General features: G+C 44.9%; 2 protein-coding genes across 4 annotated transcripts; one reads left to right on the top strand and one right to left on the bottom strand.

The window, feature by feature from the left end:
- The first annotated feature begins 1,302 nt into the window (after nucleotides 1–1,302).
- Nucleotides 1,303–6,306, top strand: COMTD1 (catechol-O-methyltransferase domain containing 1). Of its 3 annotated transcripts, XM_044942515.2 has the most exons (8): nucleotides 1,303–1,501; nucleotides 1,648–1,775; nucleotides 2,020–2,125; nucleotides 2,214–2,332; nucleotides 2,431–2,485; nucleotides 2,735–2,868; nucleotides 3,912–3,975; nucleotides 6,077–6,306. In XM_044942515.2, exons 1-8 carry the CDS (start codon nucleotides 1,408–1,410, stop codon nucleotides 6,238–6,240), a joined length of 864 nt encoding a protein of 287 aa, XP_044798450.2. In that variant the 5' UTR covers nucleotides 1,303–1,407; the 3' UTR covers nucleotides 6,241–6,306. The 3 variants fall into 3 exon arrangements, with proteins under 3 accessions (XP_044798450.2, XP_006055903.1, XP_025140908.1); XM_006055841.4 differs by lacking the exons at nucleotides 3,912–3,975; nucleotides 6,077–6,306 and adding an exon at nucleotides 3,111–3,363; XM_025285123.3 differs by lacking the exons at nucleotides 3,912–3,975; nucleotides 6,077–6,306 and adding an exon at nucleotides 3,031–3,363.
- Nucleotides 5,617–19,983, bottom strand: VDAC2 (voltage dependent anion channel 2). The gene is made up of 10 exons (XM_006055843.4): nucleotides 19,834–19,983; nucleotides 19,576–19,630; nucleotides 18,437–18,505; nucleotides 17,574–17,623; nucleotides 13,590–13,742; nucleotides 13,441–13,493; nucleotides 12,179–12,406; nucleotides 11,106–11,256; nucleotides 7,239–7,296; nucleotides 5,617–6,008 (listed from the first exon to the last, which is right to left on the bottom strand). Exons 2-10 carry the CDS (start codon nucleotides 19,604–19,606, stop codon nucleotides 5,917–5,919), a joined length of 885 nt encoding a protein of 294 aa, XP_006055905.1. The 5' UTR covers nucleotides 19,607–19,630; nucleotides 19,834–19,983; the 3' UTR covers nucleotides 5,617–5,916.
- Between the last annotated feature and the right edge of the window lie 5,990 nt (nucleotides 19,984–25,973).

The following is a 25,973-nucleotide window of genomic DNA, read 5'->3' as shown; positions in this document are numbered from 1 at the left end:
TTCAGTCTGCCCAGTGCGTTTTTCTGAAGGGCTGGTGTCAGGGGACAGCCTTGGAGCAGCGGCCAATAGAATTTGACTCATTTAAATTGTAACACTTATAGCCCACTAAGTGCCAGGCTCTGTGTGAATCCTTCACCTGGATTTTTTCACTTCATTCCCCCACCCCCACCCCAGGGAGGTTGGGACTTTTAAGAACCCCATTTTACAGAAGAGGAAATTGTGAAGCTGGGATTGCTCACCAGTTCCCTGTGTCCTGTGGTCTCTGAGCTCAGCGTCATGAACACAAGCCAGGACAGCTTCTCTCATTCGCCCACCCCGTTCAGCACACAGCCGGTGCTCTCCTCGCTATTCAGAGGCCAGTATCCCTGCATCCCTGCTGAACAGACCTGCAAGGGAGACTCACCTGCCCTCTGATGTCCCCTCTTCAAGATGTCTTCCCTCCAACCTGTGACCATAACCACGGCTGCCGTTTCTGGAGCACCTACTGTGTGCCAGGCTGTGTGCCCTAGTGTCATTAATGTTAGGATGATGGTCCCAGTTTTACACAAAGGAAAAACAGAGGCTCAGAGAGACTGATGGGCCCGAGATCTCACACCCAAGTCCAGCTGGCACCCAGGATTCTAGCTAAGGATATTGTCTCTGCACCCCATCGACCAGACCTGCCCCAGGGCTCCTGAACCCCTCCTATGGTTGTGTACCACCCAGACACACACTCCTTCAACCTGACATCCTTGGTGACCTCCCCCAAGAGGCCTCCTTTGATTCAGTCACTCCCAGGGCTCCTTTAATTTCTATTATTTTGTACCTGTTACTATCCTATTATACCGACAGTCTACTCACCCACTCACATATGCCCCAAGGGGTTCTCAGAAAAAACGGTAGCAATGAGGAAGAAGCATAGCCAGAAAGTGAAAGTGAAGTCGCTCAGTCGTATCCAACTCTCTGAGACCTCATGAACTGTACCTGCCAGGCTCCTACATCCATGGGATTTTCCAGGCAAGATTACTGGAGTGGCTTGCCATTTCCTTCTCCAGGGGAATCTTCCCAACCCAGGGATCGAACCCGGGTCTCCTGCATTGCAGGTACACTCTTTACAATCTGAGCCACTTCAAATTTTCCTCTGGGACTTAGGCCTCTAGACCTCTGGTGTCGGAGGAAGAAACCCAAACACCCGATGTAGTGCTTCCTCCCTGCCCGGCGCAGTTGCTGAAATGGCCACCAGATGACACCAGAACCCCTCGGGCGGGGGCTTGCAGTAAGGCCATGTGGCCGCCAGATGGTGGTCGAGACCGCGGCTCCGAGGACACTGCCCCGGCAAGGCGGAGCCGCGAGGGTCTGCGGGTCTTGCGGCGGTCCCAGTAGCCCCAGCGCAAGTAACCTGGACGCCAGCTGCCTCCGGCCCGCACCATGACCCAGCCAGTGCCCCGAATCTCTGTGCCCGCTGCGCTGGCCCTGGGCTCGGCCGCATTGGGCGCTGCTTTCGCCAGCGGCCTCTTCCTGGGTGAGTAGCTCTGGCTTTCGGTACCCTAGGCAAAGGCCTCGAGGGGAGGCGGGCGGGCGCAGAAGCGAGGCTGACTGCGGCTGAGGCTAACTAACCCCTGGCACTCGAGACCCAGGCCCTGACCCGGCACCACCCCTCCCCGGCAGGGAGATGGTTCCCTCCTTGGCGATCCCGGCAAGAGAAGCGCCTGCTGCCGCCTGAGGACAGCCCCCTGTGGCAGTATCTGCTGAGCCGTTCCATACGGGAGCACCCGGCGCTGCGGAGCCTGCGGCTGGTTAGCAGGGCCGAGAGTGGGACTGGGCGCCCAGCTTGGGCTGGGAGGGACCCACGTGGCCGTGTGACCTTGGGCTGCGGCAGTGTCCCTTTCTGGGCTTCCGGGCTCCCTAGGCCGGGCACAGTGAGCGTTCGGAGGGTCCGCCTTTGAGCCACGCCCACAGCCACGCCCCTGGGACTATAAACTTGGGGCGCAGAGGGGGTGACTAGCAGAGCTAGTGCGACCTTCTCCTCCCTCGACGCAGCTGACCCTGGAGCAGCCACAGGGGGATTCCATGATGACCCGCGAGCAGGCCCAGCTCTTGGCCAACCTGGCTCGCCTCATCAAGGCTAAGAAGGCACTGGACCTGGGTAGGCACACGGCCGGGGACACCGGGGACTGGAGTCACCGGGCTGTCATCCTACTCTGGTCTGAGCCTGTCCGTGTCCATTTCCCCAGGCACTTTCACAGGCTACTCAGCCCTAGCGTTGGCCTTGGCCCTTCCCCCGGCTGGGTGCGTGGTGACCTGCGAGGTGGACGCAGGGCCCCCCGAGCTGGGGCGTCCCCTGTGGAGGCAGGTAAGTGTCCCACACCTGAGCCCTCGTCAGGCCCCTGGAGCCCAACCACTCCCAGCTCCAGGAGAAGGGACATGCTGACTCTGACCCCACTCCTGCAGGCTGAAGAGGAGCACAAAATCGACCTTCGGTTGAAGCCCGCCCTGGAGACCCTGGGTGAGCAACGGAGTGGAAAGGGCCTGGGCGCCATTTCCCTAATGGGACCACCCGGCGTGAGCCAGTGACCCGGTCCGCCAGGCGGGCTTGGGCGTGACAGGCCCCCCGCCACCCAGTCCGCGGCCACAGGGTGGCAGGCCAGCGCCCTCGAGTACCTGAATGGCCACAGCGCCTGGGCCGGCCTGGGCGGGGGCTGCTGGCTGCTGGGGCCTGCGGACTCAGCCGCCTCTGCCCCTCCTCCCCCGCAAGACGAGCTCCTGGCCGCAGGTGAGGCCGGCACCTTTGACGTCGCTGTGGTGGACGCCGATAAGGAAAACTGCACCGCCTATTATGAGCGGTGTCTGCAGCTGCTGCGACCCGGAGGTGTCCTCGCTGTGCTCAGTGTAAGGGGCAGCCCCCGGGGGGTAGAAGAGACCCTCTTGGCCTGGGTGCATCTTTTCCTCAGGCTTCTCCTCGCCGGTGCTCCAAAGCCCTGCCCAGTCACTTAAGCTCCTCCCCCAGGGATTCCAACTGAGTTCCCGGGCTTTCCATTCTGCCCTGCTCAGGTCCGAGGTCTCCAGCTCTCGCCCCGCCTCCTGCTCAGGCTCCCCAGGCCCCGCCCCCACGATGCCCCGCCCCTCCGCAGGTCCTGTGTCAAGGAGAGGTGTTGCAGCCTAAACCACAGGACAAGGCGGCCCAGTGTGTACGAAACCTGAACGAGCGCATTCTGCGGGATGCCAGGGTCCACATCAGCCTCCTGCCCCTGGGCGACGGCCTCACCTTAGCCTTCAAGATCTAGGGCTGGTCCCTAATGAATGGCATCAAGGGAGGGGCCCTGGGAACCCCAGCCATTACACACCTGCTTTGAATCTGACAATAAAGTGAGGCCTGGGACACGATCTTCTTGTGCTTCAGTGGTGCAGGGAGGGAAAGCCACTTCTTCACCAAAAGGGAACCTTTGGCCATTCATCCCCTCCCTGGCATACTCCAGAGGACCCACTGGCACTAGGGGGGCTGTGGCCTGACCACAGGAGCTTCCAGCTGACTGGAGGCAAGATATTAAGTTTTAACTGACCCACCCACATGTAACTGGTTAGAAACCCCAGATCCCTATGGAGATATACCTCCAGGGGACAGAAGGGCTGGAAGATTGGTAGAGGCCTCTTGGACTCCCTCTTTACATCTCTTCCCAAGAGAAGCAAACGAGTGAAGTTACTGTTCAATGAAGCTAGGACACTAGTGGAGAACAAACTGGCATCTGGCGGCAGGAAAGGGTACTGGGTACTGCTGTAGGCTACACCAATTCTGCTGGCCACGTGCCCACGTCATCACAAAACCACCTGGCTTCACCTGTGCAGTGGAGGCCCTAGTCACCACCACCTGAGACCAGGCCACTTGACTGAGGACCTCAGTGTTGACTGGAATATATACATTCTGTCCTCCCCAGAAGTCCTGGAGGAACATGAGACATGGGATCACTGGCCAGAGGTGTGAAGCAGACAGTCCAACAGGTAGGAGGCAATTTTTAACAAGTTCCCCAGAGGGAGACAAAGAGAATGCTAGGTCTTCTATAAGCCTATGTAAGCTGAGGGGGTGAGGGGGGGGAGGGGGACAGGTGCTTCACTCTTCTGGTTTAAACCTGTTTACACCTCCCCAGTCTGTAGGAAGATCTTACCTCTATACCAGAAATGAAGATCAGGCTCATATATGAAGTGTTCTTTCCACTAAAACTGCCTCAGGCTTCAGGCAGAAATAGCATCAGCCTAGAATACAATTAGGTTTTGCCGCCACAGTAGCCCTGAAATAGAAGGAAACCTGGAAGAGGCCAGAACCAAGGCCACAGGAGCCCCATGAGCCCACAGCTGACAACTTTCATAACCCTTTAGCGTCTCGGATATACCCTGCATTTCAGACAACCCTCAGGAACCTGGTTGAAAACCTGTTTCCCTCTCTCCCGATCATAAAAGCATACTAGGATGCACACGGGTGAACAGGTCCATTCTACTCTTAAGTACAGACACTTTCACACCTAGCTTGCAGACATCTTTTCTTGTTTTCCTTCTTTCCTAGCAATAGGTCCTGCATGACTCAAAATAAACTGGTTCAAATCCCACCTTATTGCCATTAAGTGTGTGTCTTATACAGTGGGGCACTCCAGCCAGTCCCTTAGGACAAACAGTAAAATCAGAGGGATCTTTGTGCCCCACATTCCATCTGTGTGGACAGCTTATCTGGGTTTCTCTTACCGGATTCTTCTTGACCTAGAAATTTTCACCATGTATCACTTTTTGGATAATGAGTCCAAGTACTACATTTTCTTATTTGTTCTCTGTCTACAAACTATGCCACAGATCTAGTATTATGAATGTGTTGAATAAAACTCTTCTCTAACCTTCAATGATACTATCAAAATTCCCCCTTCCTACTTTTCCAACCAGAATCATCTATTAATTGCTATCATTCAGTTCAAGTTCAGATTAAGGCCAATGGCCACCTAGCTTGAAGCCACTCTGCTCACAAACTTAGGCCCAAGCTTTTCAGTGTCTACCTGGAAAGAAATGAGTTAGACCTCTCACTGGGGCCCGTACAGACTGTCTGGGTACTGACACTGTCTACTCCCTATTCCACTCCCCTACACCCAGTCCCATCCCACCTAACTAGGGCCTGGATCATTTCCATAGCAATAGCCCTTCATTTCTCTCCATCACTTACTCACTAGTCCTTCCAGGAGTTAATAATGATCCAATGTGATTTTATACAAATTTACAAACTGAAGATATGAAGTCACCTATATTCTTATTTTACTGTAGTCTAAACATTTTATGGAGTTATTCTCGGGTCAGAGGACTCTGTGGCACATATTTATAAAAAGAGCAAAATAAATGCTCACTGGAAAAATAAAGTACTAGCTAGATATCCTACCAGGAATATTTGACCCTAGCTGCCAAGTTTTAACTCTGCAAATACTTGGAGTCATTAATAATGTATACTCATTTTATTTATAATTTGTAATGTTTCAGGATACCAAAAGTAATTCTAATGATGGTTGAATATAACAAAAAATTTTAACCTTAAGACATCCACTGATCCATCTCATTCAACGGCAATATTCAACATTAAAAGGAGCATAAAAACAAACATGCACACAGCTGCACAGTTTTCATAAATGTCTATTTCATTATTGGTGGGTAGCGCATTTAACAGTTAAATACATTTAAATAATGTATAGGTGACTGCATGACTGCAGTATTGGTAACTAGATAGACAACCAATTGAACTAGAAACCAGCTAACAAGTAACTGTCTAAATATTTAAAATACAGCTCTTGTTTAGATCATCCTTTGTTTTGATCACCTTCGGGGGGTGGGGTGGGGGAAGCCTGCTGGTCACACTGGAAATATATTAAGGCCAAATCTTCTGATACCCATTTCCAGAGGTTTCTTTCAGCTGAATTAAGCCTCCAATTCCAGGGCAAGCCCAAGTTTGTGGCCTCCAGCATTAATGCTCTTCCCATCTACCAGGGCAGACAGTGTAAGCTTCACACCTGTAAACAAAAGCAGACAACCATCATGTACCTGCAACACCTCATGGGAGTCAGCAGTCACCTCACAGCTTGTCAGATGACCTACAGCGCCAACCACCAGAGGGCACTTGGGATACCTGAGAGACCAGGCAATTCATTTGGCATGATCCTGAGCAAGGAAAGCATCAAGTCACAGAGCATAAAAATGTTAATAAAGCTCAAACAGGAAAAAAAAAAAAACAACTCAAAATAGCTCTAGAAAATACAATCTTGTTCAATGCACTATCCAGACTAAAAGACAATTTGGACCCCAGGAAAGGAAAAGCTACAATTAAGACACATTTTGGGACAAGTAGGGAGATCTGCATATTGACTATATATTAGGTATTATTTTAAACTGTTCATTTCTTTACCTGTGAAAACAGTACTGTAGTTATGATGTCTTTAAAGTGATGCAGTTAAAAATGTCTTACTCTCATATGTATGCTAGGGCTGGTGTGTCTGTATGTTTGCAAAATATACATTTAATTTGTAAGAATATGTGGGTAAAAAAAAAGAGAAAAGGATTATGAATACAGACAAGGAGAGAGAAAACACGGTAAATGTTAGTTTAACTGGTCAGTGTAGGGAAGACGAGTGTTCCTGGCACCATTCTTTTCTTCAGGTTTCAGAGTAGTCAAAGTATGGGGGAAAGGTTGCAAGTGCTTCAGAAACTTGCTAATCAAATGCTGGTTCAAGAGCCAGTGACACCGGCATCACCTAAGAGCGTGTTAGAAAGACAGAACCCCATCCCCAGCTCTATGGATTCTAGTAAGATTCCCAAAGTGATTCAGGCACCTTTGTATTAGAGAAGTACTGCTCTGGAAAACAAGCAAGGCTCCAATTATTATGTAAAGTAAATGAGACTCTAGAGATCAAACAACCAAAGCAATGAGTGAACAATAACTGGAGAAATAAAAATTACTACAAGACATTTCAGGCACAAGTCAAGAAAGTAAGTAAGCAGTCTTGTGCTGTGAAGGACAATGTTAGCATGCTAAACCATTTAGGGAAATGTCATCATAGCCACAACTTCCAAATAGCCCAGCATTAAAAAATAAATAAATAAATAAATAAAATATTGTAGCAAAAGGTAAACATGTGTTCACTGTACTTTTGTCAATTCTTCAGTATGTTTGCAAGGTTTACAAAAGAAGCTAAGAAATGAAAACTGATTTTGAAAATACTATCAGAACAATCCTTAAAACTTACCAGGCCTCAGAGTCTGAGTATAGCCCACTCCAATTAAACTAGAGTTGTTGACTTTTGCCTAAGATAAAATGCAAAAACAAATGTAAGACAAATTTTTGAATGGAGAGACAAAGGCCCTAGGTATTTCCCTATCATGCAATCATGACATGTTCACTTTTCCATGTGAGATAATAAAGTTTAACATTGTATTAAGTTAAGCAAAAACCTTTTCATACTGTTCAAGGCAAGAATACTGAACTGGTTTGCCATTCCCTTCTCCAGTGCACTACATTTTGTCAGAACTCTGCCATAACCTGTCCATCTTGGGTGGCCCTACATGGCATGGCTCATAGTTTTCTTGAGCTAGACAAGGCTGTTGTGGTCCATGTGATCAGTTTGACTAGTTTTCTGTGATTGTGGTTTTCATTCTATCTGCCCTCTGATGGATAAGGATAAGAGGCTTATGGAAGCTTCCTGATGGGAGAGACTGACTGAGGGGGGAGACTGGGTTTTGTTCTGATGGGTGGGCCATGTTCAGTAAATCTTTAATCCAATTTTCTACTGATGGGCGGGGCTGCGTTCCCTCCCTGTTGCTTGACCTGAGGCCAAACTATGGTGGAGGTAATGAAGACAATGGCAGCCTCCTCAAAAGGTCCCATGCACTGCTGCACTCAACGCCCTCGACCATGCAGCAGGCCACCACCAACCCACGCCTCTGTCACAAAGGTCCACCTAGTCAAAGCTATGTTTTTTCCAGTAGTCATGTATGAATGTGAGAGTTGGACTCTAAAGAAAGCTGAGTGCCGAAGAATTGATGCTTTTGAACTGTGGTGTTGGAGAAGACTCTTGAGAGTCCTAAGGACTGCAAGGAGATCCAACCACTCCATCCTAAAGGAAATCAGTCCTGAATATTCTTTGGAAGGACTGATGCTGAAGCTCCAATACTTCGGCCACCTGATGTGAAGAACTGACTCATCGGAAAAGACCCTGATGCTGGGAAAGATTGAAGTCGGGAGAAGAGGACAACACAGGACAAGATGGTTGGATGGCATCACCAACGTGATGGACATGAGTTTCAGTAGGCTCCAGGAGTTGGTGATGGAGAGGGAAGCCTGGTGTGCTGCAGTCCATGGGGCTGCAAAGCCGGACACAACAGAGCAACTGAACTGAACTGAACTGAAGCAAAAATCAGGCCCCACTTAATTCTTATCTACTAAACTCAAACTGTCAGCAGAACACAAAACTCTTGCTATCTTTGAGGACCCTAAATTGTCTACAGAGCACAAAATCCTAAGTACTTGCATAAAAACTGTTCTTGCTGAATCTAATCTAACACAACAAAACCACACCAGAATGTGAGTAATGGAAGTTTACCAGGCTACCTACACAACATGACATACACACCACCTCCAACATATGGCGTGTGTATCGTTTAAATTTGTGACTATGACACACAGTACTTATAAGGGTCTTCCTTAAGAATCTAAACCATGCATGTTCTACATCTCCGAATGATAAGCACTTCCTCTGAAGAAACAGACTGACTACAACTTCTTTACCTCACTTTCCTACACCTCTCATGAACAAACCTGGGTCCTGGCTGCATATAACTAGACTGTGCTTCAGTCTATATTCAGAAGATATTCCAATGGAGCACTGTTGACCAGTCCAGATCCCTACCCTCCCTCTACAATTCCACTATTTTAGGATTTTAGTCACAGACTTTCAAAGGCTACGAGGAATTCTGGAGAGCAAGACATGGTCAGAAGCTTCTAGCTCCATTCTCTCCCACTTCTAAGACCATTAAGTCACACCAGAGGCCTATGGCTGTAATGGGATCATCTCATCCCAATCTCCATGGCCTAAGGCTGCCCAGGCAGGTACCTTTGCTCTTCAGCATTTTGAGTGCTATGGAAACAAAAAGGTAGCAACAAGCAGTCTTTAACAAACAGGCAAAAGTCACATAAACGACACTTGTGCTCACTTGGCACTGCAGCCAAGTCTCCATGAGCCTCCAATGACCATGTGAGTGAGTTAGCTAAGGCAGAAATGCACACCAGTAACCATCTTGCACCAAACGAATCAAGGGTGCTGAGTAGTTCAGTCATGTCTGACTGTTTGTGACCCTGTGAACTGCAGCCCGCCCAGCTCCTCAGTCCATGGAATTTTTCTAGGTAAGAATACTGGAGTGGGTTGCCCTTCCCTTCTTCAGAGGGTCTTCACAACCCAGGGATCAAACTTGCGTCTCCTGCATTAGCAGGAGGATTCTTTACCACTGCGCCTCTTGGGAAGCCTGCCAAACAAATCAAGAGCCCAGACAATAAAATAGCTCCTACTATTTCAGGAATCAACCACAAAACTGATGGAGCATTATGCAAGGCTTCAAGGGTGATGCTTGATTATAGGAACAGCAGCACAACTTAGGTGGGGTATGCTAAATACATTTCCAAATTAATCCTCAGAAGTCATTCACTGATACACAAGTCCCAAGCTGTGTTCTTCCCATTTTAGACTGAAAGAGTTGCATCTTCTGCTGGTATTGAACCTGTGAGGGTGCCAGAAACATACATTTGAAAAGAACAGCAATGCAGCTACCACAGCATAGTGTGGATCCTGAGGGTTTTACTGCTAAGGTGTAGTTAGAAACAGAGAAGGGGAATATAAATGAATCACTGTTTTGCCAATGGGAAAAGCATTCTGGGTGCTTCTCATTCTCTCTGATAACAACTCTGCTAAGAAACAAGAATGGGGTTAAAACTTAATTGCCTAAACTATTAAAACATATGGTCCCCAGGAATGAAGATCATTTTATGTAATAGAAGTAACTCTCATGAAGGTTTAATTCTCATTCCAGCAAAAACAGTGCCTGACCTGTAACTAACCAACCAACACACAGAATAGTTACTGATCTGCCTGACATTGGAGCCGGTGCTCCACACCCTCAGACACTGCACTCCCTCCTACCACAATCCACTATGACTGAAGGAAGAAACAGCAGAAAATGTCCAAGGACAGGACTAGGGTGGCCATGCAACTCAATTAACCTGAGGTAAAGGGGAGGAAGTTTCTGTAGGACTTCCAGTGCTAACGCTGGGATAGTCCCAGGCAAAGCAAAATGAGCTACCTGGATACCCTAGACAGGAGGGAAACTGAAAGACTTGCATGTCCAGTCCTGGACTATCCCTACTTTCTTCCCTCCCTAGCAGTGGACTAAGTCCTTCTCCTCTCCAAGCTTTAGCTTCTTCACCTGCAAAACAGCATGTGTATCACTGGCTGCTGAGATCAAATCAGAAGATATTTTGTAAACCATTAAAGTCAGACACAAAGTAACATAATACTGTTAGTTCCCAGCAAGAATGAGAACTGCCCAGGGCCCAAAACATTGGCTTCCCCGGGGCCTGGACAGGATTGGGGCTCACAGTTATCATCTATAGTATTTCAGTGGGCTTCCCAGGTGGCTCAAACGGTAAAGAATCTGCCTGCAATGCAGGAGTTCTGGGTTTAATTCCTGGGTCGGGAAGATCCCCTCGAGAAAGGAACGGCAACACTATTCTTGCCTGGAGAATCCCATGGACAAAGGGCCTGACGGGCTACAGTCCACGGGGTCGAAGAGGGTCAGACATGAATGAGCGACCAACAGTTTCACCTTTCGTACTACTTCAGTAGCTTGGAGGGTAATTAAAACACACTCCTGTGGCCTGGGTACCAAACATCTAACACTATCTCCACAGAAAAACCAGCATTCTAAGCTCTAATCTCAATTTGTGTATAAACTGTGGTTCACAATTACAATTTCCAAACACAGTTACAATTTTCAACACAATCTAATAGACCCAAAGATTAAGTCTCACAATGAAAATCCCATTCTAAGCCCACAAGAGTACTTACAGAAATGGAAGCAGTGGGATCCAGTTGATATTTAGCTGCAATTCCAAAGCGAGTACAGTTGGTTCCTGATGTCCAAGCAAGGTTTACTGAAGTGTCAAGATCTTCACATACTTTCTGATAAATTGATCCTCCAAATTCTGTACCATCATTGCTATGAGATATTTTAAATTAGTCAATCTAGACCAGACGACGTAATAATGTCTAAGGCACATGGCTGACACTATAGCATTACATTTAAATAGAAGCCATTGCTTACATGGGTCTCTAGTGTTTCACCAAAAACTTTCAAGTTTTAAAAACATGAATTGGTCAAATAAATCATGGTATATCCATTAAACAGAATTACCACGCAGCCACTAACAATCACTAAGAATACATAACGCTATAGAAAAATGATCATAATACATTAACGTAGTGGAGAAGGTTATGAAACAGTCTTTCTGGCATGTATTTTATATACACACATATAAAAAGGTACAACATCAAAGCATTAATAGTTAACAAAAATTATATATCTAGGTGGTGGGATTATGGACAATTCTGGTTTTCTTCTTTTACTTCTGTTACATACCAATGCATCATTTTTGTAAGGGAAAGAATTCTTTAAGTCCTTTCCACATATACATTTACTTTGGGTTAAGAAAAAACTCTTCAGGCAATCCTGTCAAACGTGCACCTTACGCATCACAGACAATCACATGGAAGCACTAGTACAATCGGCAGTATCTCAGCTTTCTTCCCCGGCCACACTGTGCAGCATGTGGCATCTCAGTTCCCCGCCCAGGGACTGAACTCAGGCCATGGCAGTGAAAGCGCCAAATTCTAACCAGGAGACCACCAAGGAGACCCCGTCTTAGCCTCTTCCAAAAATCCCAAGCACATCAAGCCTCATGTGAAATGAACATTTACTTTACTCTCTCAGCAAAAAAATTCAGAGTAACATTTTTTATAGAGAGTAACATTTCTATACACTTCGAAGAGGGCACTCAAGAAATGCCCAAAGATGATCTTTTTTGGACCTCAACACCACTCTGAGGTCCCACATCATAATATCCCAAAAAAGAAATACTCACACATTAGTGTGTAGCTGGAAGTCCCCAGTCCTGTAGCCCACTGCAAAGTTATTCCTTGTCAGCTTTGATTTGGCACTGTCAAAGGTCATCTGGTACCCAGCAAGCCAGCCCTCATAACCGAAGACAGCCGAACCATGGATTGCAGGTCCAGCAAAATCAAAGTCAACATCACAACCAAGGTTTATACATTCCCTCTTGTAAGAAGACTTGATTTTACCACTTTTCTTTCTAGAAAAAGAACAAACTGACTTAAAACTGATGCCAGTAAAAAAAGATTTATAGACAGAGGGTACAAAACAGATTTAAATGAACCTCACTATAATGGGGAGTGGAGACATACTTCATTGTTTTATTGAAGTTCACTTTGTAGTGCTTCCCCACACACACGCAAATTAAGGGTTTACAGCAACCCTGCATCAAGCAAATCTGTTGGTGTTTTTTCCAACAGCATTTGTTCACTTTGTGCCTCTGTGTCACGTTTTGGTAATTCTCACAACATTTCAAACATTTTTATTATTACTATCTTTGTAACAGTGATCTGTGGTCACTGATCTTTTGATGTTACTACTGAAGGCTCAGATGAAGGTTGGCATTTTAAGTATTTTTTAATTAAGGTATCAGTTCAGTCACTCAGTCACGTCTGACTCTTTGCGACCCCATGGACTGCAGCATGCCAGGCTTTCTTCAAACTCAAGTCCATCAAGTCAGTGATGCCATCCAAATTAAGGTATATATATTGTTTTTCCCCCAACATAATGCTATTTTACACTTACTAGTCAATATTCTAGTGTAAATGGAACTTTTATATGCACTGGGAAACTAGAAAATCTGGAAGACTTGCTTTTTCACAATATTCACTTTACTACGGTGATTTGGAACCAAACTTCCAATATCTCTAAGGTATGCCTCCAAACACGTAGCAAGATAATCATAACAGGCTAAAAAAAGAAAAAAAAAACCAACCCACAGCTCAATGAACTAAAAGCCAAAGGCACTTGGGGTGACTAGATTGCCACCACCATAGGAAGAATGCTTTGCAGAGCTGTTATCAGTCACAAAAACCTATTAAAAAAAAATGTTCATTCCAAGTTAGTGCCACAGTGATAAAAGGCAAATAGCTGAAGGCAAGCCAAGAACCAAACTGCTCATGCTCCAAAGGCAGAAACAGAAACTTGCCAACACACGGCACCTGAATGTGTACCTTCCTTAAATACACCAAAGAAAGCTTTAAACTTAAAGCAGATAAAAATGCCCGTGCTTACCCTGTGTTTGGTGAAAAGGTGGTATCAAATGTCAGTTTCAAACCTTGGCAAATCTATTTCAAGAGAAAACCAATTTTTTTTCAGTTTATTTCCTTTTTGAAACACAAAAATAAAATAATTAACACTAAAGCACATTTTCAAAATGTTACCTGGTCTTCAATAGCGATTTCTGTTCCCAGAGTGTTATCAGTGTTCCACTTTTCTGTGAAAGTCAGACCATACTCACACCATTTATATTTGGTCTCCAAGGTCCCAGTAACTTTACCAGTGTCTGTATTAGATGAACCAGATGTTGAGAATTCCTAACAAGACAATAAAAAAGTTCAGAAACTTTCTCGTAAGCCTACAATAATACACTTTCTAACTTACACAAATCCCACTGAAACCCTTAGTAATTCACCAATACCTTTTTCTAGCTTCCCAAACACTCCTAACCCTCTGCTACTGACTAAATACAAGAGTGACAAACTAGCCTGTTAATTACTGACTACCATCTTGTTACTGCTGACATTTTCAACCAACGAATCAAAAGTTACTGGAATATGATTCTCAAGTGAACAACAAACTATAAAGTTTTTAAGGAAATTTCTGCTTAAGTGATTCTGAGTTTCAAAAAAAAAAAATCAGTGGGGGGAGAGGGATAGTGAATGGATATTTTAGAACTGCTTCCAATCTACCCAGTATTCAATGAAACACTAAATAGGTCAGTATGGCTAATCAAAGACTCCCTCCATTAAAATCAGTTTACACACAATTTACTATGAAATGGTCCCTGAAAACCCCTAAAAGGAAAAGCACTCCACTGAAAGAATCTATGACACAAAGTTTTTAATTCTTTGGTAACCTCAATATTCTGTTTTTCTGACACAGTCTTCATCAGGTTCTATGTCTTTCCAATCACCTTTCACATTTTCAATTAAAAAAAAAATTGGTGGAAGGAAATTCCCTGTAACTGGTTCATATCATCCATAATATAAACTATACTCTGTAGAAGAGATGATCAGTAAAGAAAAATCTGTGCAGTGACTGATTTGAAATATATCATATAATCTTCTGTTTGTAGCAAATATAAATAACTTGCCAATCCCTAACTGTACACCAACTGAAAAGGAAGGTATAATATGGAAAGAGCGTATCTGAAATTTAAAATCTGCTACAGATAATCCAGAAATCTAATCTTTATGAGCTTAGTATACAGGCAAGCAGTTGAACTTTTCCAAGATAAAATATTAAAATGCCTTGAGGGTTCTAATTTGACTACCAATGTTATATTCTATATGGGAAAGCCAAATTTAAAAATGGCTGATACGAACTTTTTAGAGATAAGAAGAGAATTTCAACCTGAAATTGTGATACTTGCAGAATGCGGAAATATCCCAAACTGTATCCATAGGAGAAAAGACCAATCATCTTTCACTTACAAAACATCAATTGTGTAACTGCTGCTCTGCAGTGACACAGACTCAATTCCTTAGGTCATATACACTATATAAGAGTCTTACATACTATCTCCTGAAATTACATGCTTTCATCAATAGAAACTGAGTCAAAGCTTAGCACTCAATGCCCATAGTAAAATGCACCAGATTGTGTTAGCAAGAACACTGGATATAAAATTAGGAGTCCTGATATCAAGTTCTGGCTGGCATTTACTAAATGAGTAACACTAGAAAAGACACTTTTCCAGGTCTCAGTTATCGCAACTTTAGAAAGTTTAAACCTCCTACCTCTGGAGGATTAAATGGGTCTGATTTTGTCAAAATTTTGCATATTTTCACATGCTCTACACAAAAGGATATTAAAAAGCAGAGACACTACTTTGTCAACAAAGTTCCGTCTGGTCAAGGCTATGGTTTTTCCAGTGCTCATGTATGGATGTGAGAGTTGGACGCTAAAGAAAGCTGAGTGCAGAAGAATTGATGCTTTTGAACTGTGGTGTTGGAGAAGACTCTTGAGAGCCCCTTGGATTGCAGGAGATCCAAGTGTCCATCCTAAAGATCAGTCCTGGGTGTTCACTGGAAGGACTGATGTTGAAGCTGAAATTCCTAATAGTTTGGCCACCTGATATAATGAACTGATGTTTGAAGCTGAAATTCCTAATAGTTTGGCCACCTGATATAATGAACTGACTCATTTGAAAAGACCCTGATGCTGGCAAAGAGTGAGGGCAGGAGGAGAAGGGGACGACAGAGGATGAGATGGTTGGATGGCATCACTGACTCAACTGACATGGGTTTGGGTGGACTCCGGGAGTTGGTGCTGGACAGGGAGGCCTGGTGTGCTGCAGTTCATGGGGTTGCAAAGAGTCGGACACGACTGAACTGAACACAAAAGGAATGCATTATTAAAACAATATAAAATATATGGAGCTGTGTTCTAACAGATACTTGAAATGTAAGTATGTGTGAATATCTATTCTTAACCCTGAGTGACAATGATTAATGATTCTTGAGGTCCTACCCACTGCCACCTAACAGCCCATAGACTGAGCTATGTCTATATGTATATATATGCTGAGTACATGCCTAGGAGTGCTCAAGACATAAAACAAAGATCACACTATGATCTGGGACCAGAATTGGGTCAGATGACACCACCGGTAGAGCTTATATCTTTCACTCCTCATGAAGACACTTAGGCGTCTACATTCTGGGGTAACCTAGACATCTTTGCAATTCAGGTGACAAAACAGAACCAGGCATTAATGGGACTACTTGGGGCCAGGTACCTATTTTAAGATCAGTACAATGTTTTTGAATTACATACATTAAATGTAAATTAAAACATACTGTATCTAATCAAGCTTCTCTAAACCCTTCATGTTCTTAAGTCTAATTTCATAAAATTCCTGTCCACAATAAGCTTTTCTTTTCAAACAAAGATTTTGATTTATCAAACAATCTAGTACTAGATATACTGCTCTGATTATTCCCCAATTTAAAGTTGATTTTGTCCCTTCAGCCAGCAAGTAAAATTTTAAACACTAGAACTGAATCTTCTACTTTTTTTAAGAAGGGCTTTTGTGTTTCAGCAACTTGTTTAAAAGGGGCCAACAAGTTAGAAGAGTGAACAAACACCAAGTCACTGCTCTCTGTAACCTGTTCCCCTGGGCTAGTAAGTCACTCACCCACACTGAATACTCAGGCTTCCTTTCTGACCAAAGAAACCAAACAGATGTGACCAATATAAAACCCCAGAAATCCAAATCTAGGCATTAAGAAACTACAAAATTATTAATTTAAGTAAACACCAATTGCATACACTAAGGGAGTTAACTACAGAAAGAATTTATCTAAATAAATAACATTCAATATGCACACACTATACCCATCCCCTAAAGAATCTCAAAAAATTTTAGGAGAAAAAAAATTGCACAAAATTTAATTTTACTTTACTCTCTTTGAGGGAGTTTGTTAAGCAGAATCAAGACATACAAATATCAAAATATTAACCTCTTTAAAAATACTCAAATTTAAGACTCTCTAAATTCACAAAATACAAGTGGAAATTTCCCCCCAAGGAGGGCTGCTAGATTATGACCACTATATAAATAATTAGTACACCCAAATAAAGAGTTATTGAATATTTTTATGCCCAGGACTCTTAAGTATTTTTTCTTTTTTCAAAAGATATTTATCTATTCATTTGCCTGTGTTGGGTCTCAGCTGCAGTGTACAACATCCCCTTTTTGGTTACAGCATGCAGTATCCTTTAATTGTGCCATGTGGGATCTAGTTCCCTGACCAGGGATCAAACCCAGGCCCCCTGCACTGCGAACATGAAGTTTCAGCCACTGGACCATCAGGAAGTCCCCCGAATGCTTTTCAAAGGTATTAAATGGGCTACAAAAAAGTGTAACAAGTTTCCTACCTTCAAGCTTGTAATCTTACTGAGTAAACAGAATACCACAAGACTAAGTGTCTTTCCTGAATTTCTTGTGCATGGCTAAACACATGAAAATCAGAAATCATATCTAAAGCCAAAATAAATCAAGATAAAATTCTCTCAAAATGAAATTATCTGTTGCCTCTTCTTTAAAATAAAATGGGTAGACATCTTTCAGTTATGACTATTTTATGTGTTGAAAAGTTACATAGAAGTTTGTCAGAACTTATCAAATGCCCAACACTCACCACGCCGCTGCACGACTTTGTTTTCACATCCAATTTCACCAACCCAAAACCTTCAAGTAGAAAGCAAAGAAGAACAAAATGATTCTTTTGTACAAAAAGATGCATACCAATGGCTGACTCTACATTAAAAAAGAAAAAATTCACATATTTAGAAGATAAATATGTGTTAATACACAGTATCTAAATGAAAACAATTTTAATTATTCTATAAACTAACATGTAAAGGACAGAACATCTCCAGAAAGCTCTGCCTAGTGTGTCAATGTGTATTTGGCACCCATCCTCAAAAAGGCTTTCAAATCATTTTTGACAAAGCACATACTAAAGAATGCTTTTCAAACCTAAATATCAGATCAGACAATCAATTCAATTTAAATACGAGAATTGTCAACAACTTATTATAATACAGGCATTTACAACATTTGTCCCAAAGGCATACTGCATTTTGGGATTAATAATCTAAACAACTTCAAAAAGAGCTAAAAGGATAGGGAGGGTGGGGTATGGAACAAAATCTTCAAGAAAACCCAAATTTATCTGAAAAACCCCATAATCCTTTAGAAGTCACCACCATAAAAGCCAAAAACAGTAAAAATAATAATAATAATAATAATAATTCTAGTCAACAAAGGCCTAAACTGTATCATTGAAAGTAAATAAAAGCATAAATTTTTTTTCTCCTTAAAGGTAAATTTCTTGAACTAAAGAATGAAAAAATGGAGAAAACTGGGATGGAGGGGGAATGCAGACTGTTAGGATACTCTTTCACCAGGAAAGTTATCTGAAGAAATTATTAATTTCACCAAGCAGTACAAACTTACACATTTTCACTTCTAATCTAGAATTTTTTAAACAGTTCTTACCAAATCCTTTGTTGAATATATCTCTGGCAGCTTTGCCAAGGTCAGCATATGATGGAGGAATACACATTGCTGGTGGGAAGAAACATTCCTGTGTTAATGTCCTTGTTCTCCCAGTCTGCCCAAAAACTAGCTTAGGACCCACTGCTATCATTAAATCCAAGCAGGCCAACTTGGTTTTTGAAATCGCTATAAGCTACAATAAAACGACAATAAAACTCCATAAGAGAGAGATCAGCACCAAAGGCTTATTTCTAAAATGGATAACAACAGTTAAGTAACTATACAAACTTGGGAAACTCCTTCCAGACTTTCTATTCCTAAATTTACACAGTGTTTATAACCTCACTTCCTAGGAAGGGACTAGTACAAAAAATCGAACACATACACATATATACCTATACGTAAAGATGTATCTGCCAAAATTCACTGAAATGGGCCAATTTAACCGAGTTAAAATAAAATACTAACACATGTCCCCTTACCCTCCCCCATTTATCCTTTAGTATCCGCACTGAGGCCAAAGCAATATTCTAGAATGGAAAGAGAAAAGTAATTCATATTTGGACAACCTAAACACTGGAACTTAAAAAAATGCAGCTATCTATGTTTAACTCAAGCTTCTGCATCAACTAAACATCCAATACACTTTAAACATATTAATATGACACTCAAGTCCTCGGCCAATGCTATGAGGCTTAAGGGCAAGCAATCTGAGCTCGCCACACCAGCTCATTCATTCTACACAGCACGTCCACGCCCTTAGGAGCACATGTAATGACCTTGCGCTCTCGGAAGGGGGGTTACTACTTCCTCTAAAAAAGTGATCGGCCCAATCCTCCAAAGGCTGAATCTGACAAATAACTTTTTGCTTCTGAGTTCATCAAACGCACGTCCAAAAACTGAAGGTGAATGCGGCCACAGACCAACTCCCCAGGCCTAGTCCCCCTATGCGAAATCCGTGCCACTCACACCCTCCTCCGCAGAGCCAGGGAAGTCAGACAGTGGACTGGCTACCGAAAGGGGTGAGTTTACAAGCCCTTGGAAAGCATACGAGGAAAGAAGCGGCGGTTTTCTGGTCAACAGGCTTCGGCTGCCCGGCCACCGGCGCCCCACCCCGCAGAGAACCCCGCTCGACTTACGCCGCGCGCAGTTCTGTCCATAGGTCGCCATGGCGAGGCCGTGGGGAGAGGTGATCTGAGGGAGGGACAAGAAGTGCGGTCAGCGGGGGTCAAAAGCGAATCGAGGGGCCAGAAGGGGGTCTCAGATATCGGGAAGAGGGGCCGCGGGGCAGCGCGGCCATCTTAGGGAGTCAGGGCCGACCCCGAGTCCGACTCAGGCGTCTTGCTTGGCCGCCGGAGCCGAGGCCCAGGGTCCGAGTGAGGCGGGCGTGGTGGTACCTGGTGGTCTCCGGGGGGGAAGGGAAGGCGCCGCTGCCGCTCCGCTAGCAGCTGAGGCCGCTCAGCTCGCTCAGTGTCGGGCTGCAGCTGCCGCGGCTGGAGGGCGAAGTGAAGGAGACACCGTTCCGCCCGCCGCAACCCTGTCCTCCCCCCGCCAGGACCCTGGGGCTGCCCGCCGCGCCTGTCCCCGCAGCGCCGCCCGCTGCTCACTCCAACCTGCTCCGAAACGACCACGCGTCCCGAGCGCACCCGTTCCCCTGGGGTGGGCCGCCTCGGTCCCTCAGCGAGGGCCGGAAAAGTAAAAGCTGCCGGACCTTGGGTCAGGCAGCGACGAGGGCAGCCCCAGAGTCGAGGGGGCGGGGAACGGCGGAGGCAGCGCGGGGGGTAACGCGCGGGCGGGGGATGGGGTGGAGGCCCCGCGCGCGCACGTCACGGGCAGGGCGGGGCGTCAGGCGCGTGCCTGCGCTGGGCTCGGCGCGACTGGGCGCGGCTGCACAGCCCCCGGTCACGTACATCTCTCCAACTCCCTTTCTCCCCTGTGGTTCGCACACCCTGCAGAGCCAATCCCCAGTCTAGGAAGGAGTCAGCTGAGACTACCTCTTTTACACTGAGCGTGTGCAGCGTGCGCTTCTGAAAAACCCTGTATGTCTCCTGGCCCAGGGAGAAAGGAGTGGAGCACAGGCGCACCTCCTGCCCCTCGGGTACTCCCTACTTCTTCCTGCCTCCCACCACGGTGTAATTGCCCTGCTGAGCAGGACTCGGCCTGAGAAGCTCTCTTGGGCTGCCCCTCCCTGAACAAACTTGAGCATGTCTCGGGGTGCCCCGCCTTGCCTCGATCCCCCGCCCCAACCCGGGCTAAGGCCCTAGGGTTCCTTTTCTGCCGCCTCTGTCCGAGTTAGAGGTAAGATTGCCTTACACGCTCAGAGAACTGAAGAGGTTTTAATGAGTCAATCCTGGAAATTTTAGAAAACATGTTGACCAAGCATTAGAACGCTGCACACAAGTTCACTGGGTATGCAAGAAGAGAACCAAGGGAATAAGAAAATGAGCCGTCTAATGAGATGTAAGTAGAGTCAGCTTAAGCTTCGGAATCTATTGCCAATATCAGCAATTTATCCCCTCTGTACCCCAGCTTCTTTTAAGTTTAAATGAGATGAAGTGGCCTTTAATAGCCATTAACAACCATAGAATATGAGCAAACCGTTTTTTCCTTCCCGGACTCTGGCTCTGAGAGTCACCTCTGCTCAAATGCTGCCAAGGTTCCATATCCTCCTAAACCAGGAAAAAAGGATAATTAGATAGGCTTCCACAATACAAACCTGAATAAAAAGCTGCAGGCTGTTGGATTTCCCTCCCAGAGCAACCCCAGCCAGCAATCTTGCTTCGTCATGGTTGGGATTACTCATTGTAAAGGGTTAGAAGAAGGTAAGAGTCTTTGCTGGTAAGAGTTCAAGCACTAGAAGATGTGAAGTGAAGTGAAAGTTGTTCAATCGTGTCCAACTCTTTACAACCTTTCGACTGTATACTGCATGGAATTCCCCAGGCCAGAATACTGGAGTGGGTAGCCTTTTCCTTCTCCAGGGGATCTTCTCAACCCAGGGATTGAACCCAGGTCTCCCACATTGCAGGTGGATTCTTTACCAGCGGAGCCATAAGGGAAGCCCAAGTACCAGAAGCACTGGTTAATTCCTTCATTCAAGCACAAACAGGTTGGTCTGAAATCAGCCTGGTTCCACAAGGAATTGGTCTGCTCGGGCCATGTTTGATGCTACTGTTAGGCTCCTCGCAGAGAATGCCATCCCGTCACAACTGCAGCATAATACACCACCTCCCAGAAAAACCTAGACTCTGCTCAGGTACCTTCATTACTTGCAGTAGGGCTTATTCACTCTGTGAACTGTCTAGCATTTATAACCCCCAAAGAATTTCACTGAGCGACTGAACTGAACTGAAAGAATTTCACTGTGCCACAGAACATAGATCTGAGGCTTCACCCTCTACAACTCCAAGGAACGTACATAGTACCTAATAACCAGGAGCAGAATCATGGCAATTTATTTCAAAGTTGTATTCAGTAAATATGTCTGAGTGCTTACATCCAAAGCCTTTTGGACCAAAGCATCAGTAGCAGCCACCACTTACAGAGCAACTACCTTGTGTCACTGACAAGGGAAGCAAAGTCCATTCAGACACAGCTCCTTCTCTCAAGGTACTTACAGTCCCACATGTGGAAAGGTGTCAAGAACTGGGAAGAGTTCAAGATTTTCTCTGGGTGTAAGCTAGCAGGTTAGCCTGCCATGGTTTCACAGGACATGAAACTCAAAGATCAGACAAAGGACTTTATTACTTATCGCTCAGCATGCAGCATAAGGTCTGTGTTCACACTGGTTCCCCTTCCGTGTTCCACAGAGGTAATGCAAAGCACCCTAGGTAGAAACTGCATACCATGTGTTTGTGTCACAGTTGAGGAATTCTAAGCTTAGAAAACCTCCTGCTTTATCAGTTCAGTTCATTCGCTCAGTCATGTCCAACTCTTTGCGACCCTATGAATTGCAGCACACCAGGCCTCCCTGTCCATCACCAACTCCCGGAGTTCACTCAGACTCAGGTCCATCGAGTCAGTGATGCCATCCAGCCACCTCATCCTCTGTCGTCCCCTTCTCCTCCTGCCCCCAACCCCTCCCAGCATCAGAGTCTTTTCCAATGAGCCAACTCTTCCCATGAGGTGGCCAAAGTACTGGAGTTTCAGCTTCAGCATCATTCCCTCCAAAGAAATCCCAGGGCTGATCTCCTTCAGGATGGACTGGTTGGATCTCCTTGCAGTCCAAGGGACTCTCAAGAGTCTTCTCCAACACCACAGTTCAAAAGCATCAATTCTTCGGCGCTCAGCCTTCTTCACAGTCCAACTCTCACATCCATACATGACTACTGGAAAAACCATAGCCTTGACTAGATGGACCTTTGTTGGCAAAGTAATGTCTCTGCTTTTGAATATGCTATCTAGGTAAGGAGCTGCTAACCTGCCCAACCTTTGTCCAAGACACATACATTACATTATTATACTTCAATGGAAATAAAATCTGCCTCTTGTCCCAGAAGTTACCCCTCTCCCCCAAGATTGTTTGCTATGCAAACATTCTTGAGAAGATAGTTTGAGATAAAAGCTGTCACTCATAAGACACACAGAAATAACATGGAAAATTGTCCTACAAATTAGGATGGAGAATTCAAAAGTTGCAAGCATGATGCTAAACACAAGCCAAGAGAACTATGGGCACAGTCAGGCTGAGGAGACTCTTGCACTAAAGTTTGAAAGTAGGACTTATCAAAAGTGGAAAGCCAACAGATCAAGGAAAGAAAAACAAATTCTAGAAAGAGGCTTATGCAAAGCCATAGAGAAGTTTGAAATGGCAAGAACTGTTTGGAAACCACAAGTAATTAAGTAAAGCTGGAAAAACCTGTAGAAAAAGTTGCAGGATTAGTTTAAAGATACTGGCTGGAGGCGAATGCCTAAGGTCCTGAAAGCAGCAATTGAGGAGGAGCCTGGGGTGCCTGGGAGCAACAACTTTGACTTGAGCAGTTGTGAGGATAGTGGAGCCACACACTGTTGGAAGAACTGTGGGAAAGAGGGACAGGTGTGAGGATCAAGAGGATGATTCCAGTTCAAGTAAGTATGAGGAGCCAGGGACCAGCAACTCTAACTAAAGTTTTCCTATCAGTTCACTTCAGTTGCTCAGTCGTGTCCAACTCTTTGCAACCCCATAAATCGCAGCACGCCAGGCCTCCCTGTCCATCACCAACTCCCGGAGTTCACCCAAACTTGTGTCCATCGAGTGGGTGATGCCATCCAGCCGTCTCATCCTCTGTCGTCCCCTTCTTCCTCCTGCCCCCAATCCCTCCCAGCATCAGAGTCTTTTCCAATGAGTCAACTCTTTCCATGAGGTGGCCAAAGTACTGGAGTTTCAGCTTCAGCATCATTCCCTCCAAAGAAATCCCAGGGCTGATCTCCTTCAGAATGGACTGGTTGGATCTCCTTGCAGTCCAAGGGACTCTCAAGAGTCTTCTCCAACACCACAGTTCAAAAGCATCAATTCTTCGGCGCTCAGCCTTCTTCACAGTCCAACTCTCACATCCATACATGACCACAGGAAAAACTATAGCCTTGACTAGACGGACCTTTGTTGGCAAAGTAATGTCTCTGCTTTTGAATATGCTATCTAGGTTGGTCATAACTTTCCTTCCAAGGAGGAAGCGTCTTTTAATTTCATGGCTGCAGTCACCATCTGCAGTGATTTTGGAGCCCCATAAAATAAAGTCTGCCACTGTTTCCCCATCTATTTGCCATGAAGTGATGGGACCGGATGCCATGATCTTAGTTTTCTGAATGTTGAGCTTTAAGCCAAATTTTTCACTCTCCTCTTTCACTTTCATCAAAAGGCTTTTTAGTTCCTCTTCACTTTCTGCCATAAGGGTGGTGTCATCTGCATATCTGAGGTTATTGATATTTCTTCCGGCAATCTTGATTCCAGCTTGTGTTTCTTCCAGCCCAGCATTTCTCATGATGTACTCTGCATATAAGTTAAATAAGCAGGGGGACAATACACAGCCTTGACGTACTCCTTTTCCTGTTTGGAACCAGTCTGTTGTTCCATGTCCAGTTCTAACTGTTGCTTCCTGACCTGCATATAGGTTTCTCAAGAGGCAGGTCAAGTGGTCTGGTATTCCCATCTCTTTCAGAATTTTCCACAGTTTATTTCCCTTATAAGCAGTTACAAAGCCCAGGAGAAAGGTCTTGGTAGAAGGCATTGGCATGAAAATTTTAGTTTTAATTATGATTCAGATACACAGATGACACCATCCTTATGGCAGAAAGTGAAGAGGAACTAAAGAGTCTCTTGATGAACGTGAAAGAGAAGACTGAAAAAGTTGGCTTAAAACTCAACATTCAAAAAACTAAGATCATGGCATCCAGTTGCATCAGTTCATGCAAATAGATGGGGAAACAATGGAAGCAGTGAGGGACTTTGTTTTTGGGGGCCCCAAAATCACTGCAGATGGTGATTGCAACCATGAAATTAAAAGACACTTGCTCCTTAGAAGAAAAGCTATGACCAACCTAGACAGCATATTAAAAAGCAGAGACGTTACCTTGCAACAAAGCTCTGTCTAGTCAAAGCTATGGTTTTTCCAGTAGTCATGTATGGACATGACAGTTGGACCATAAAGAAAGATGAATGCTGAAGAATTGATGCTTTTGAACTGTGGTGTTGGAGAAGACTCTTGAGAGTCCCTTGGACTGCAAGGAGATCCAACCAGTCAATTGTAAAGGAAATCAGTCCTAAATATTCATTGGAAGGACTGATGCTGAAGCTGAAACTCCAATACTTTGGCCACCTGACATGAAGAACTGGCTCATTTGAAGAGACCCTGATGCTGGGAAAGATTGAAGGCGGGAGGAGAAGGGGACGACAGAGGATGAGATGGTTGGATGGCATCATCCAATTGGATGGATAGGAGTTTGAACAAGCTCTGGGAGTTGGTGGATGGACAGGGAAGCCTGGCGTTCTGCAGTCCATGGAGTTGCAAAGAGTCGGACATGACGAGTGACTGAACTGAACTGAATTGAGACACAACCAGTGGAACCCTACAGTGTTTGTCCTTTCATGTCTGCCTTATTCTCCTTTGCAGAGTATCTTCAAGGTTCACCATGTTTTAGCATATGTCAGAACCTTTCTCATTTCTAAGGCTAAATAATATTCCATTGTATGTATGAACTGACTGACTGAATTATAGGTGTGACTAAAGTCCGTAAGCAATGTGATAGGAATAAAGCTAGTAGAAATCTTAGGAGAATTGGTTGTTTCAGGGAAAAGCTAATGAAGAAAAGTGACAAAGACTGGCCTGGTTAAAAAAAAAAAAACTCAAGGGGAAATACTTGGAAGCCTCAATGGGAGAGGGAGTGCTGAGTAGTGTCACATCCTGAGGAGTGGTCAAGTGAGGTCAAGAATGACTGACCATTAGTTACTATTACTGTGTAACCGACCACCCCAAAACTGAATAGCTTCAAACAACAAGCATTTTAGTATCTGAAACTTCCCATGGGTTAAAAATTAAGCTTAGCTGAGTAGTTCTGGCTCAGA

Source organism: Bubalus bubalis, chromosome 4 (assembly GCF_019923935.1).
Source record: "Bubalus bubalis isolate 160015118507 breed Murrah chromosome 4, NDDB_SH_1, whole genome shotgun sequence".
Taxonomy (NCBI): Eukaryota; Metazoa; Chordata; class Mammalia; order Artiodactyla; family Bovidae; genus Bubalus; species Bubalus bubalis.
This window is presented reverse-complemented; position numbering and strand designations above follow the sequence as displayed.